Consider the following 16030-nt stretch of genomic DNA (forward strand, 5'->3'; position numbering starts at 1 on the left):
AATTGTTGAAATGAATAAAGATAAAATATCAGTTATCTTGATAATATAGAGGCTAAAAACAAAAAACAAAATACAAAAAAACAGCCATTCTTCACCATCACACACATACACACACACGCATTAAACATCTATACATTTTGATGCACTTATATAACGGTCGATCAGATTGTTTTTTTCTTTGTTTCTTGCTACTAAATGGCCAAAAGAATCCTTAAAGACAAATAGATGATGATGATGATGATGATGATGATTATGAAGTGGTGTTAAGAAACGAAAATATCGTAATACCGTATATAAATAGGAAATTTGAATCGGACAAACCGAAAAAAACCAACCAAATCAAAGCTGCCGCTGTACACTAAACTGAACCTAATAAACGAAAAAAAAATAAACCGAAACCAGAAAAACATATCGAAATTGAATCCGAAAAGCTTTTTCAGCAAAATTTTCTTTTTTTTTTGATTTTTTTTTGTTGATTAGAACGGAGCGGCCAAAAAAAAAAATCATGAATGGACTAATTTAACCGAAGGTTTATTTTTTTGTCGTTGAAAAATAAATGGTCATCATTGAATTCTCATCATCATCATCATCGTTCAACTTTGTTCGTTTGATTATTATGTGGATCCATTATTTTTGTTTTCTATTAATTTCGTTACAAAAAAAAAGACTGATTACTTTGTATTTTGGCAAGAATATAGAAAAAAAAACTAAATTCAGGTTCTGACCGATGAAAATTTTGCGATCCAATTTTCTTTTTTTTTCATTGTTTTTTTTCACTTTAATTTGATCGATATATAAAAATTAATGATAATAATCATCATTATTGTGGTCATGTTGTTTGAAGAAATTTTGGTTTTTTTTTCATTTTAAATTGTAGAAAAAAAAAATTTTCACTTCATTTCCGGCCACTCGATTCAGTTTTTTTTTGCCTGATAGTAAACTATTTCTACTTGATTAGGTCCAGGTTATTTTTTTTTTTTTTTTTGTTCAAGTGTATGCGTGTATGCGTGTATCTGGGCATTTTTTTCAGCGATAAAAAAAAAATTTGAAAATTTTCCAATCCATTGGTATATATACATATAAACTTTATCAGAATTTTTTTTCTCGGTCTGTTTCGTTCTCTCTCTCTCTTTTTCTCATCAAAATGATATCCGGTTGGATAATTTCTGTTTTTTTTGCCCATCATGAACAGAATTGATGTGTGTTTGCTGCTTTTTTTTTGATCAGAAAAAATCAAATTGACTTTGAAAATCGATCGATCAATCAAAAAAAAAAAAAAAAAATTCTCTCTCGTATCAATGATAAATAAATATAAATGGAAAACAGAAAAATTATAAACTATATGAATGATTGATTAGAATTTAGTAATGGAAATTTCATCATCATCATCATCGTTATCGTTTGTGAATTATGAAAAATTTTATTTTTTTATTTTCTGCTACTTGAAACACACACACACACACACACACACACTCTATACATGAATGGATAGATGTAACCAAAGAAAAAAAAAATATCCAAGCAAAATAACCGATAAAGTAAATTCATAGCCCCCGGATAGTCAATGTTTGTGTGTCTGTGTGTGTGTGTATGTTTTTGATAAAGATTAACTTGATTTGATTTTGTATGATGCTTACTTCATGTGTTGTTGTTGTTGTTGATGCGGCAATCTTTGTGCTACATATTTTTTTTTCTCTTGGCCAATAAATTCCACAAAAAAGAATCGAGAGAAAAAAAAGATAAAGAATTTTTCATTTCAACAAATTTTATTTGGACAATATTCTGTTGATGAATGATGGCAAAATGTCCAAATAATTTTTGCACTACTAATGTATATATAAAAATATGTCACTTTATTCTTCTGTATACGTTTGTTTGTTTATATTTTTCTATTATCATACATTTTAATGAATAAGAAACAAGCAGCCAAAAATCAATCGTATTTTATCAGACAACAAAACAAACGTGTACAACATATTTGTTGTCAATGGATGTGTTCCGTTCCTGTGTGAGAATTGGACAGAATTCAAAAAGGAAAAACAGAAACAATGGAAAAAAAACGACAAAAGTTGACGTTAATTTGATTTGATTTTTTTTCTCTCGTTTTTTTTTGTTCTTTTTATTCTTTTTGGTCTCTTCATATCATATTGATTCTGTATATGGAAAGCGTGAAAAGAATTTGTCAACTAAATTGTCGATTTTGTGTTTTTTTTTCGATTTTTTTTTGTGTGTGTGTTTTCAAAATGAAAATAAAAATCAATTTCGGTGCATGTAAGTGTGTGTGTGTGTGTGTGTGTGTTTATTCTTGATTCAGAATTGTAAGAAAAAAAAAACGCGGGTTAATTTATTTTCAAATAATCAATTCATTTGATTAAAAAAAAAATACAAAACAGAAACGAATCACGAGATTTTCATTTCATTTTTGGGGTTAAAATCATCACATACACCCACATATTATGATGATGAAAATTAATAATTTTTTTAAGTTTCTTTCTGGTTAAAATTTTGTTTTTAAACACAAAATTTCAGTGAAGAAGACCAAAAAAAAAATCTTTTGAAACCTTAAAAAAGAAAGAAAGAAAAAAAGAAACTACCACCATCACTCACACACCCATATTTTATATATTAACTTTATTCTTTCATGCAAACTAATTGAGATTAATCTTTTACTTTTTGGTTTTTTTTATTTAACCCTTTTTTTCTCTCTCTGCTTCCATCATCATCATCATCATCATCATCAACATCAATGATGGTCCACGATTCCAAAGACCACACTCTGGTGCGAGTGTGTGTGTGTGTGTGTGTGGCACATAACGACGGTACGACGTGAAAAAAAAATTTACATATTTCAAAAATAGCGTGTGCCTGTCTGTGAGAACGAGTGAAACATTTCACTCTGGTGTGTGTGTGTCAAAATAAATGTCATTTTTTTTCTTCTTTTTCTTTCATTTGACGACGACAAAATCTTTTTTTTTTCTTTTGAATCCTTAACTCTTTACTTTTGGCTACATTATTCATCAGAAAAAATGAAAAAAAATGAAACGAAATTAATATTATAGTGATGATGGAGCGTGTGTATGAAATTCACTTTATATGCACATATACAGTTGCTGACATAATAATCAACATTGAGATTCACATCTATATCTGGTTGATTATATGCTCAAATAATCATTGAAGATTTTTTTTTTTTTTGGTAGTTTTTCGATGAACGAAATAGACAAAAAAAAAAACTTTCCGCATATATTGTTTTGAAATACGAAATACATATTTCTCGAAAAGTTTCTCGTTTCTCACTGGTTTTCGATTCATCGCCAGTCAATGATTATGATGATTTATTGATACATCTTTTTTTTCACTTCAAAGTTTTCAATTCTGTTACTAAATTCTGATTGTTTATTGTTGTGGTTACAGATGAGAAAAAAAATAAATAAATAAAATAAATGTCAGTCATTTTTTCCTGTTAACGAGAAAAAATTCTTTCTTTTCCGTTCATTCTGTTTTTCGTTTTCTTGATTATTCTTTTTTTTCCAGTCCCTTGACACAATGATTTTTTTTCCGTTTGATTCTTTGAAATCATCACATATATGATGATAATATAACGAGGACGTGTTTTATCTTTTTCGGCGCTTTTGATATATGTGTGTGTGTTGTGTGTATATGTGTGTGTTTTTCATCTTTTCATACGTCAATCGGTGATTAATTTTCCTAAGAAAACGGCAAAAACGCTCAACAACAATTCATCAATAACAATAGAGAGAGAGAGAAAAAGTTTATTTAACGAAGAAAAGGGAAATTGGCCATTGATTCCCGCTCTGATTCTCAAGAAAACATGTGATATAATCATCATCATCATCATCATTTTAAATAATTAATTTTTTTCCCAATAAATCTTTTCGATCAACATTAGAAAATTTCAAATTTTAAAAATAAAATTAAAAATACAACAAGAAGAAAAACCGAATATATCGAACAAAAATGTTTCAAACACAGGCATTTAATATGATATTTCAACGAACCAATGGTTCAACGTCAACTAAATCATCATTATCATCATCATCGTCATCGTCATCATCATTATTAAATCATAATCATCACAGGATCAAAGGATTATTATGGCCAAAATCAAATAATTCATGTCCTAGTTGTTGTCAACAACGACAACAGCAGCAACAACAACAACAATATAGATTATTACAATGTCGACAACAACAACAACAAAATTTTCATTATCATCAATCATCATCAACAACGCCGACATCAACATCATCGACATTATCATTTTTGTCACCTAACATTCATAACACCGGAACAAATGAAACCATATCCGATTCGATTATAATAAATAATAATGATTGTAATAATCGTTACTGTCGATATAGTCGTATGAATATGAATATGAATTCCATTCATGGTTGCTGTTGTTGTGGTTGTTGGTTACAACAACAACAAACAAAATCAAAATCAATCAATCAAAATGGTGATAATGGTAGTAGTTGTAGTAACAGTAACGATAATAATATTCAAAATTATTCAAAACAATGTTGTTGCAATAATAATAGCAGTCAACAACAACAACAACAACAGCAACAAAATTATTATCATATGATGATACCATTATCACCAACCGTATCATCAACTGGATCATCATCGACATCATCATCATCAACTACTGGTAGTGATCAATCGATGATTATTGTCACGAATAATGATCATCATCATCATAATCATCATCATCATCATGAACATGATTATCATGATTTATCGATTTGTAATAATAATGAAACTATGATGATGATGATATCTACAAATGGTACAACAATAACAACAACAACAACCACAACAACAATGACAACGACAACGGCAACTATATCGACAGCAACAACGACAATGAAAAATACTCAGTGCCTTGATACAATAAAATATCCGTATCCGTTTCAAAAACAAGGACAGAATCCAGATTTACCATCATCATCATCATTACCACAATTGTCGATCATCAATTATAATAATATTGATATTGATTTTAAAAATAGTGGCAGTGGTACTAATAATAATAATGATGAATCACAAAAACAACAATCACAACCGGAATCGGATGAATTGTAAGTTTATACTTTTTGTTGTTGTTGTTGTTGTTGTTGTTGTATCACTACAATTCTATTCAAATTATTAACATATTTGCATGTGATTCATATTATGACGATTCAACCAGAATAAAATTCAATACCCGCAAAAATAAAAAACAAAAAAAAAAATATAAATCCATTCTATTATTGGCTACATTGTAACGGCCACGGGAATGAAAACGACGACAAACGTATAAATGTTAATTTAACTATAGTTGAATAAATGAATCACGGAATATATAGACAGATCAAGATGTTTTTGTGTCTATCTATGTTTTATTTACCGTTTTGTTTGCATCTCTCGCTTTGTGTGTGTCAAAAAAAAAATTCTATGGATCAACTGGAATATGGAATTTTCAAATGTGGAAAAATTCTTTATTTTGGACGAAAAAAAAATTTTTTTTCCATTTGTTTGCACCATTTACTATGGTTTATTTTCCCAGAATATAATACATATATATCTAGTGAATACAAACATTACATTCACTAGACTGGAACCAGAAAAAAAATTGAATGAATGAAAAATACGAAGAAACTAATTCATGTTTTGTAACAGATGCTGTTGACCTCATTCTTGTTTTTATATGTTTTTCTCGATCGTTTATTTGTTGTTGTTGTTGTTGTTGTTGATGTTTTTTTTTCATTCACCCCTCTCTCCCAATGATTCCACTGTCTACAATTGTTCGTTACAGAATTTCATTGCATTCCAAGTGGAAATGAACATTGTTAAAACACACACACAAAAAAATGTTTTTGTCATTTCCTTTTTTCCAATCAGGTTTTTCATTCGCATATTTTTTTTTTGCTTTTTTTCAAAAATTTTTTTCGTTCACCATTGCCACTATTATGTGATTTATAAATCCGATTAATTAAAGCCATTTTTTGGGGGGGCTAAATTCCGTTTTTTTCTTTCCACATATCTACCATGTCATAAATTTTTCGGTTTTTTCCCTACATTTTTGAATTCTATGTCTTTGTGTTTTTTTTCGTTTGCTAAAAAATTCAAATTTTTAAACTTAAAAAAATAATGTTTCCGGATTTATTGAAATTTGTTTTATCACTCTCGTTTTTTTCATCTCGACTTTTTTTTCTCCCTCCCCCATCAAAAAAAAACTAAACGACAAACAAGTCAAATTTATGGGCACGAGCCATTTTTACACTACTACTACAAAAGGTTCCAGGATTTATGGACGTGTCTTTTGTTTTGTGAATGGATATCCATCCCCCTTCACGAAGTGAACAAGAAAATGAGAAATGTTGTAACAAACAAATGTTGTTGTTGTTGTTGTTTTTTTTCATTTTCCATTTTTTCCATTTTTTTTGACAACAAAAATTGATGATAATCATCATTGTGTCTAGTACGTTTACTCTCTATTTAGTTTCTGGTATTTTTCTGGTTTATTTCTGGCTTTTTTTTGTTGTTATTGTTGTTGTTGCTGGTGCTGCTGTTGGTTCGAAGTTTATGCCGATGCCGATATCAAATATCTTTTTGCATTTTTGTTTTCATTGTTTGTCTGGTTTTTTTCCCTTTTGATATTTTTTTTTATTTTTGGTCGAATCCAATTGAAATTTTTTTTTTTATTTTTGGATACCAGATACACCAGAATTGTCTATATAAATATTACACTGGTGATATGATCCAAGATTATTCATATTTTTTTCGTTAAATTTCATAAAATTTTTAAATTTTCCATCATTCATCTTGTTGCTGTTGTTGTTTTTGTTCCAGAATGGAAAAATAACACTATTTTAATGAATTTTTTCTTCCATCATCAAAATTCATATCATCAATTAGATCAACATAAGCAGAATTTTTAAAAATGCCCATTAATTAAGAAATGAAAATGAAAACAAATACCATCTATATGAAATTTTGGTGGAAAAAATTTTTTTCCATGAAAATTTCCGGTCATTATATCCGGTTTCATTTTTCTACAAGTTTAAAAAAAAATAAAATCCAAGAAAATTCCAATGTTGAGATCGTAGGTTGTTGTCTTTTTTTTTGTTTTGATTCCAAATACTTTACAATAATCAAACATTTCAAGAGATTAAAAAACAAATTTTTCTTTTCAATCTAATTTTATTTATTCTCCCAATATCCAAGAATTCGAGTTTCGATTAGAATATTTTATTTTCTAGTATTTTTCATCAATACTTGTAGTAATGCTGATGTGTTGTTGTTGTTGTTGTTGTTATTTTTGAGTTAAATTACCCACTAGTAAGGGATAATAATGTTTTCCTGTTTTCCATTCCAGAAAACAGAAAGAATCTAAATGAATAAATAAAGTTAAACTCACCAGAGAGAGAAAGAGAGAGAGAGAGAGAAAAAAAAGAAAAAAAGACAGCTGCAGAAATGATCCAAAAAAAAAGAAAAAGAAAAAGTAAATTGACCGGCGACAAACAAACTTGTTTCAAAATGAAGAAGAATTTTCTTCTTTTCGTTTTTTTTTTCTTTCATTCCTCACAGTGGAAATGAAAACAAAAACTGGATGAAAAAAAATCGAAATAAAACGATAAAAAAAACGAAGACGACGACGACGACGAATAAGATAAATTAGCCTCAAAATTCTTGGAATCTCAATTCGAATTTTTTTTTGTTTTTATATATTGGGAATTTTGAAACAACGAGAGAAAAAAAAATCTTCCATGTCTCTAGAGTCTTTCAACACACTCATACCACTTACAGATATATAGAATCGAAAAGAAATTGAATTCAAACCTCGAAAAAATAAAAAACAAAATATGAAGTTCAAATGTTTGCCAACTATTTTGATTCTTTTATTACTGACCATTACCTTATTATTATTATTATTACCATCAATGTTTGTTTGTTTTGTTTTGATGTTTCAAAATTCTCATTATATTTTTGGATAAAGACACACATGAATCTCGTCTGAATCTGAATATATGGAATATATTTAGATATATTTCTTTCCTTTTTTTATGATATGATGTTGATGATGATGATCAAAAGAATATTCTATAGAGAATAAATGATATGTCTTATTTCTGTCATGTGATTTTTTTTCCATATTTATTTATTTATTTATTTATTTCCGTTTAATCTCATGTATGTGTGAGTGGGTGTGTGTGGTAACCATTATTCGTGTATCATTTTTTTCCATATATATTCATTGTTCGGTTTTGTTTGCGTGTAAAGTTTTTCCATTTCTATGTCCATTGTTATTTTTTCAAGGATTCTCTCTGTAGAATTATCTCCATCATCATCATCATCATCATCATCATCATTAGAATTCTCATAAAAGATTATCGCGGATTATTTTCGGACACAATATTCATATGAATCTTGTCTATCTATTGTGTGAGATTCGATTTTTCTTATTTGACAATAACGATGATCATGATCATGATGATGATCTATATTTATATTGAGAATCCAAATTAATTATTTTTTGTTTGACACTAGATTCTTATTAATTATAATCTATGATGATTGTCAAATGATTGGATCTACTTATGTTTCAAAGCAGAAAAAAAATAAAACCAAAAAAAAACCTCTTTGATGGATTTTTTTTCACGTTCGTTTGTTTGTTTTGTTGTAGTTGTAGTTGTAGTTGTTGTCGTTGATGCGAAATAATAAAATCAACAACAACAACAAACAAAAAAAAGCCGGCAAAAAAAAACAATAACCCGAAAAGAAAATGAATGAAAAAGAAAAGAAAAGAAAAGAATTTTTATGGTTCATTCATTGTGATGATATTCTTGATGAATTTTTTTTTATTATTATTATTACCATTAGACAAACCATTTTATTTATTATGCAAACACCGGCTAATAACAACTAATAACCAGTAAAAGTTTATTATGAACCAGATTTTTTTTTGCTGTTGTTGTTGTTTCTGTTTGACATTCGATGAGATATGATAAAGAATATTCTACACACACACATAATGAAGGAAATTCTCATTGATTATTTTCTGAGTTCAAACAGAATTGTCTTGAATTTTTATTTTCAGTCATATTATTTGTTGGTCTGTATTCTTGTATTAACCACCTTTATTTTCCTGTCTCTTTATTCCATGGAAATCTATAGATGATAATCTTATTTAATCCCAAAAATTTTGTTTCCCCAACTACCAAGAAATGAATTTGATTTTCACTGTAATAACAAATGAATAGGCAGTTGATTTAGTAGATTAAATAGGTTATAGTTGGTTGATTTCCATTGAAACAAAACAACAACAACAACAACAACACAATTCGCTGTTATTAGTTTTTGTTATACTTTCCGGTTATTTTTTTTTGTTTTTTTCACTCCTTGATAATCAACATGAATTTCAAGATCCAACAAAATACCATTACCTGGTGAAAAAAGTAGAAAAACAAAAAACAAAAAAAAATTCCCAAGAAGAAATAAAAAAAAAACAACGACATCAACATAAGTGATGAATGTCGAAAACTTTTTTTTGTTTTGTTTTGTTTTGTTTCTGTATTCATCAATTTTTCCATTGAATGAAAACAGAAGATAACAAACACGAAATTTGGCTCTTTCAAGATACACATGGACAAAATGGCTATTTGTAATTGGATAAGTTATAGTTTTGTCTAATTCACCAAAAAGAATTATTATCAAAACGAAAAAAAAAAAATTCTCGCTCACAAGAATATAAATTGTAAAATGAAACACACATTTGTGTAAATGTCAACAACAACAACAACAAAATTTTTTTTTTCTGGTCATGAAAAGTGATAATAGTCGAAATGAACGAATTTTTTGATGAAAAAAAACAAAAAAAAAAAAAGAAACCAAAAATCTTGATCAAAAAGTATCGAAAAAAATGAGATTAAGTGGGTATGATATGTGTGTGTGTGTGTGTGTGTGTGTGTGTTTACAATCAAATCTTTTATGTGATTTCAAAGATCATCATCATCATCATCTTCATTGGAGACATTTTGAAAAGCAACAACAGCAACAACAATAAAAACATCAATTCAAGCATCTAAAATGGAATGGATTGTTTGATTTGAAAAACGTGCTTCAATCATGATTTTTTCGGATGAATAACAATAATGATGGTGGCGATGAGAGTGGCAAGAAAATGACCATTTTTTTTTTTGTTTCATTTTCTTTGGGTCAACAAGCAAACAAACATCACCCAATAATTTTCGGAATTTTTTTCCGATCTCTTGCGGTGAATAAACTAAAGTGATAGGCTTTCTTTTGTTCGATCACTATGATTTCGGTTCTAAGGAGAAAAAATTTTTATTTCTCCGAACAATTGAAAAGAAAAACTATTTTTCATTTTATTTGTTTAATGATTCTTGGCTTTTTTTTGTTGAATTCCATTCCATTTTTTTTCGCGAAAAAAAACCACATTTCTTCATAATGAGCTTGGAATTGTTCATCGACAGAATTCATGGAGCGAATGAATTTTCATTCTTTTTTTTTTAATTTGAAATAAATTCTTCTTTTTTTTCTTGTCATTTTCGTAACAAAATGCCAAAGGCTGCTACTGATTCTGCTGCTGCTACTGACTCTGGTTTTGATTATTAATTATGATGATGATGATGATTATGATGATGATTTTCTTTTCATTTCATTTCATTAGAGTTTATTTATTTGTTATAAATTTTCACATTGTATCATTATAGAATCTTTGCTTCTCCTACTACTACTACTACTACTATCATATTCTGTTTGGATCATTCATTGCCAATCGAATCAAATGTGTGTGTGTGTGTGTTTGTGTCTAGCTAGCTCATTATCATTATGATTATTATTATGAGCAAAAAAAATTGTTTTTTGGCCATTAAAATCAGTGAGTCAATCAAATCATCAATTTTTTTTATAGCTTATTATTATACATTGAAATGTTAACCACATACACACACAGAGAGAGAGACACGGAATTTTTTTCCCCACTCATTCATTCATTTTTTGATTACCACCATCATCATTATGATGATTTTTTTTCTGAATTTTTAAATTTTTTTTTATTCTGCTGGTTCGAAAATTTTTTTTCATCTTCAAAAAAATGAAATGAAATGAATTGGAATGATTTTTTTTTTCTTGTTGTATATCACAACCACCACTACAATGAAATTCAAATGTAAGAATAGCTGCCTATTAATAGGAAAAAAAACACAGAATCCAATTCTGTAAAAAGGTCATCATCATCATCATCATCATCATGATAATGTCATGACATTCAAATAAAGATTATGTGACAATGTAGAGTTTCAAATGACAATTGTTTTTTTTTGTCCTTGAACGACAAATATATATTCACCATCAAAGCCGCAATTTTTTTTCGATTTTTCATTCAATCATTATCACCACAATCATGGCCACAAAGGCCATCATCATCATCATCATCATCTTCTTCTTCTGGTTCATTTGATATTCACCAAAAAAACAGTCGACGACCACAAAACATTATTGGCAAGAATTTACATTGAAAAAAAAAATATAGCCAAGTGTAAATGAATGGAAGAATGGAATTTTTTTTTCATCCATAAAAAAACACACACACACTTGATATCATTCATTGGCGACAATGAATGATTGATATTTCCGGAATCCAATAAAAATTTCTTCTTTTTTTTCATTTATTCAGACCATCATCATCATTATCATGATGATGATCATTTCATTTCAATTTTTTTTTCTCTTTTCCATAATCATCAGGATGATTTTAATCCATAAAGGAGAAAAAAAATTCGATTTGAAAATGAGTTTGCAATTCTTGTTTTTTCATCTTTGATCCAACAAAATGAACGAATGAATGAATGACATTTAACAATGAAATGCAAGAATGATGAATCGATTCTTCTTGTTTGAATGTGTCACCATTTTTTTTTTTTGTTGTCATTGCTCTTCAATTGTCCATCCATTTATATTTATTAGATGAATTTTAGAAAAAAAATGAGAAAAAAAATTCAAATTTCATTTGACATTCAAAATTTGAATTTTTTTTATCGTTGCTTTTTTTACACCACTTGAACGATAGTAAATAAAAAATGGAAAATTTTCAAAATTTTCCATTTAAATCTAACCACATTCTGGATGTTGAATGTAAATTATTGTCAAAACAAAACAAAAAGCAGCAGCAGCAACCAAAAGTTCAATGTTCGTGAATTGATTAAATCAGATGTGTGTGTATGTGTGTGTGTGTATGCGGTGCGGTTCGGTGCGATTGTTTGAATATTCGTATTTTAAAATTTTGTGATTCACAAGTTTTTTTTCCCTCGAATTTTTATTCAGTCAATATTTTTTTTTGTTTACATTTTCTATTAATTTAAAGTGTTAAATATCCACATTTTTTTATTCATTATAACCGAACAAAGAATCGAAACTTTACGCACGTATGAATCGCAATGAATTTTTTTCGTTTTGTTTTTTTTTTATTCACACTTTATCAACAACAACAGCAACAGCAGCAGCAGCAGAACAGTCTAATTCCTTTTTGCACACACACCCACACTTAATATTGCAATTGCATTTGTTGAATGAAACAAACAATAAATAAATAAATAGACAAACCAAGTAGGAAAAAAAAAATTCTTCTTATGGATTCTAATTATAAACAACAGCAGCTAACAACAACAACAACAATAATAATAAATCTCATTCAAGATTCTGTATATGAAATTTGACTAGCAACGATATAATTAAAACAAATGAATGAATGAATGAATGAATCAAGTTTAATTCTTTTCCCCTAGTATTCATTCAAATTATTGCCATATGTCATCATTCATTCATTCATTGTTCATTTATAAATGAGAAAATCTAAATGTAATGGTTTTTTTTCATTGTCGCCATCATCATCGTCTTCTTAGTCTTTTTCCTCTTTCGGAAATTAAAAAAAAAAATTTCTATTTCTATTTATAAATACACTGGATACACGCCTACATCCACTTACACCCACGCACACCCACACACACAGACACATGGATAGAATTAATGAATTGTGGATATGAAAGTGTTTGTATACACCATACCCGGAGACATTCAATTCAATTTTTTTTATTTACGTTTCTATTTTTGTCACCATTTTATTATTATTACTTTGGTTTTTTTTATATTTACAAAAAAAAAATAAGACAATTTTACCACCACCACTATCACCATTGCCACCACCAGCACCAATACCACTATCATTTTTTCGATTTGATTTGCATCTTAAATCCTCATCATCATCTTTAGTTTGTATGCGAGAAAAGACAAAAAAAAAATTATTAAATTTGTTGTTAATCATTGAAATTCTTTGAAAAAAAAATCATCATCTTTTTCACTCCAATTCAGTCAAGTGTAATTGTTAAGTGTTTTTTTTTGTCTCTTGTTTGTGTTTGTGTTTTGTTGTTTTGGGAAAAAAAAATATTCAATCTATCGTTTTTTCTCGATTTGTTGACGATCAGAAAAAAACTTTGCGTCATTTATTTTGACAATTTTCATTCATTATTTAAAGGAGAGATGAAGAAGATGAATGATTAATCAAAACTCATCCATCCATTTATTCAATTTAATTTGATTTGATTTTGATTTCCATTTCCATTCATTATTTTGTTTGTAGTATATTTTGGCTAATTCAATTTCAAACGTAAATATTATATTGTTTATTATTTATTGGATGGAAAATCATTGAATTTATGAATGACTGATGATTATGATTATGATGATGATGATGAATCATTGAACCATAAATTGTGAGTTTCATCATCATATGCAAATGAATCATCATCATCATAATATGGATGTGTTTTTATTATTATGTTGTGTATTGTCCAAATTTGTGAATAATGTGTACACGCATGCACGTGCATTTGATTTTTGTTCAATTTTATTTTCAGTTTTAACAAATTTCACAATTTTTTTTTGTCGTTCATTTTCATTTTTTAGTCATCATACAAAAACAACAAGTTGGTTACCACCACCCTTAACTGCTGATATTTGGAAACAAATTTGTCTGGATCCAATATTAAATAATAATAATAATAATAATCCAACATTGAAAATTTTAAATCAACAATCAAGTGAATCATCATCGATAACATCAACATCATCGTCAGCGGCATCGTCATCGGATCCGGAATCTCAACAACAGCAGCAGCAGCAGCAACAACAACAACAACAACGTGTTTTTCTTCATCATAATCATCCGATTGATAATTTACTATCACCATCACAGCCACAATCATCATTATTATTACCATATGGATGGGAAATTGCAATCGATAATGAAGGAAAACAATATTATATCAAGTATGTTTGTTTTGAATGATAATGAAAATTAAAAAAATTAAAAAATAAAAAATTTTCATTTTCAATCAAAAGCCATATCAATTGTAGTACAACGTATCAATTACCAACGAATAAAGAATTGGATGATGATCCACCACCAAAACCACGTATTGTAACATTAAAACGTGATAAAGAATTAGGTTTTGGTTTTGTTGCCGGCAGTGATCGGCCAGTGATTGTACGTTTTGTCAAAGAAAATGGTCCAAGTGAATTTACATTACAAGCCGGTGATCAAATATTTGAAGTTAATGGCCATAATGTACGTGATTCACCACGTGAACATGTTATTGAATTAATCAAGTGAGTCAACCTTTGTCGTTTTTAAATTCATTCATTAACATTTTTTTTTATCGTTTTTTACATATATACTAATTAATCAATCAATGAATTAAACAAATGTAATGAAAAAAGATCAAGTGAAGAAACAGTAACATTAGTTGTATGTCAACCATATGTACAGAATTCAATTAATCGTAAATCAGCATTGTTAACAGCGGCCAAAAAAGCACGTTTACGTTCAAATCCATCACGTGTACGTTTTGCCGAAGGTGTCATTGTAAATGGTTCACCATTATTCTGTTCATCAATGGCGCCAACATTTACATCAAATTCTTGTACATGTGGATCAACAACAACAACAACATCATCATCATCATCATCGTCAACATCATCATCATCATCATCATCAGCAACTGAAATGTTTGAAAAAAAAATTTTTTGTCAACAACATAATAATAGTGAAACAATAATGCCAATCATACCAAATATATTGAAAGTTTTCCTTGAAAATGGTCAAACAAAAACATTTAAATATGATGGCAATACAACTGTACAGGTAATTGAATCAAATTGAAGTCGTAATTTTTTTTTCTTGACTTTTAATTTTCAAATTTACATAATATATAAATAGAATGTATCGGATTCATTATGTGAAAAATTGGCTATAAAATCCTGTAATTATTATTATGGATTAATGTGTGAACAAATGAATCCAAATAGTGGTGGTGGTGGTGGTGGTGGCGGTTCTACTAAACAACAGCAACAAATTTCACATGAACAACATATACAGCCACCATCAGCGTCACAATTACAATCATCAGCATCACAACCACAACCACAACCACCACCACCACTCCCAACAGCAGCAACGACAACAACAACAACAACAGAATCAGTATCAGCAGCAACAGCAGCTATACATCAACCATCAAATATGGCTATAATCGATAATAATAAATCTTCAATAAAATTGCATAACAATTTATATGGCCATTATAATCATCATCATAATCATCGTAATAATCATCATTATCATAATAGATTAACATTATTAGATCCAAATGAAATGATTGCCAATGTAAGTAAAAACATTGATAATCATGATCATGATCATATTCGTGATGATGATGATGATCTTTATCAAAAACATCGATTATTGAATAACATCGATATGATTATTAATCATGATGAAGATTATAATAACAATGATATGATATGATATGAATATTTTAAAACATTTGCCATTTTCAATGCTTATTCTATCAATCTCTCTCTGTCTGTCTGTCTGGCTGTTTTGTTTCAATCTTTGTATCCATCTCATTCTTACATCCCACTCATATTGGTTTTCATCGATTAA

The 16030-nt window shown here is 28.4% G+C and overlaps 1 protein-coding gene across 3 annotated transcripts in view; it reads left to right on the forward strand.

The window, feature by feature from the left end:
- Window positions 1–16030, forward strand: part of LOC124498943 (uncharacterized) — a 30530-nt gene that overhangs the window by 8830 nt on the left and 5670 nt on the right. The window contains exons 1-5 of one of the 3 annotated variants that reach the window (XM_075731527.1): window positions 4125–5105; window positions 13993–14355; window positions 14428–14694; window positions 14806–15229; window positions 15305–15751. In XM_075731527.1, coding sequence (XP_075587642.1) covers window positions 4387–5105; window positions 13993–14355; window positions 14428–14694; window positions 14806–15229; window positions 15305–15751 — 2220 coding nt within the window. In that variant the 5' untranslated portion in view covers window positions 4125–4386. Of the gene's footprint in view, window positions 1–4124; window positions 5106–13392; window positions 13800–13992; window positions 14356–14427; window positions 14695–14805; window positions 15230–15304; window positions 15752–16030 lie in introns of those variants that run through there. The other 2 variants (XM_075731528.1, XM_075731526.1) reach the window with 2 other exon arrangements.

The sequence above is a fragment of the Dermatophagoides farinae genome, chromosome 5 (genome assembly GCF_024713945.1).
Source record: "Dermatophagoides farinae isolate YC_2012a chromosome 5, ASM2471394v1, whole genome shotgun sequence".
NCBI classification, from domain to species: domain Eukaryota; kingdom Metazoa; phylum Arthropoda; class Arachnida; order Sarcoptiformes; family Pyroglyphidae; genus Dermatophagoides; species Dermatophagoides farinae.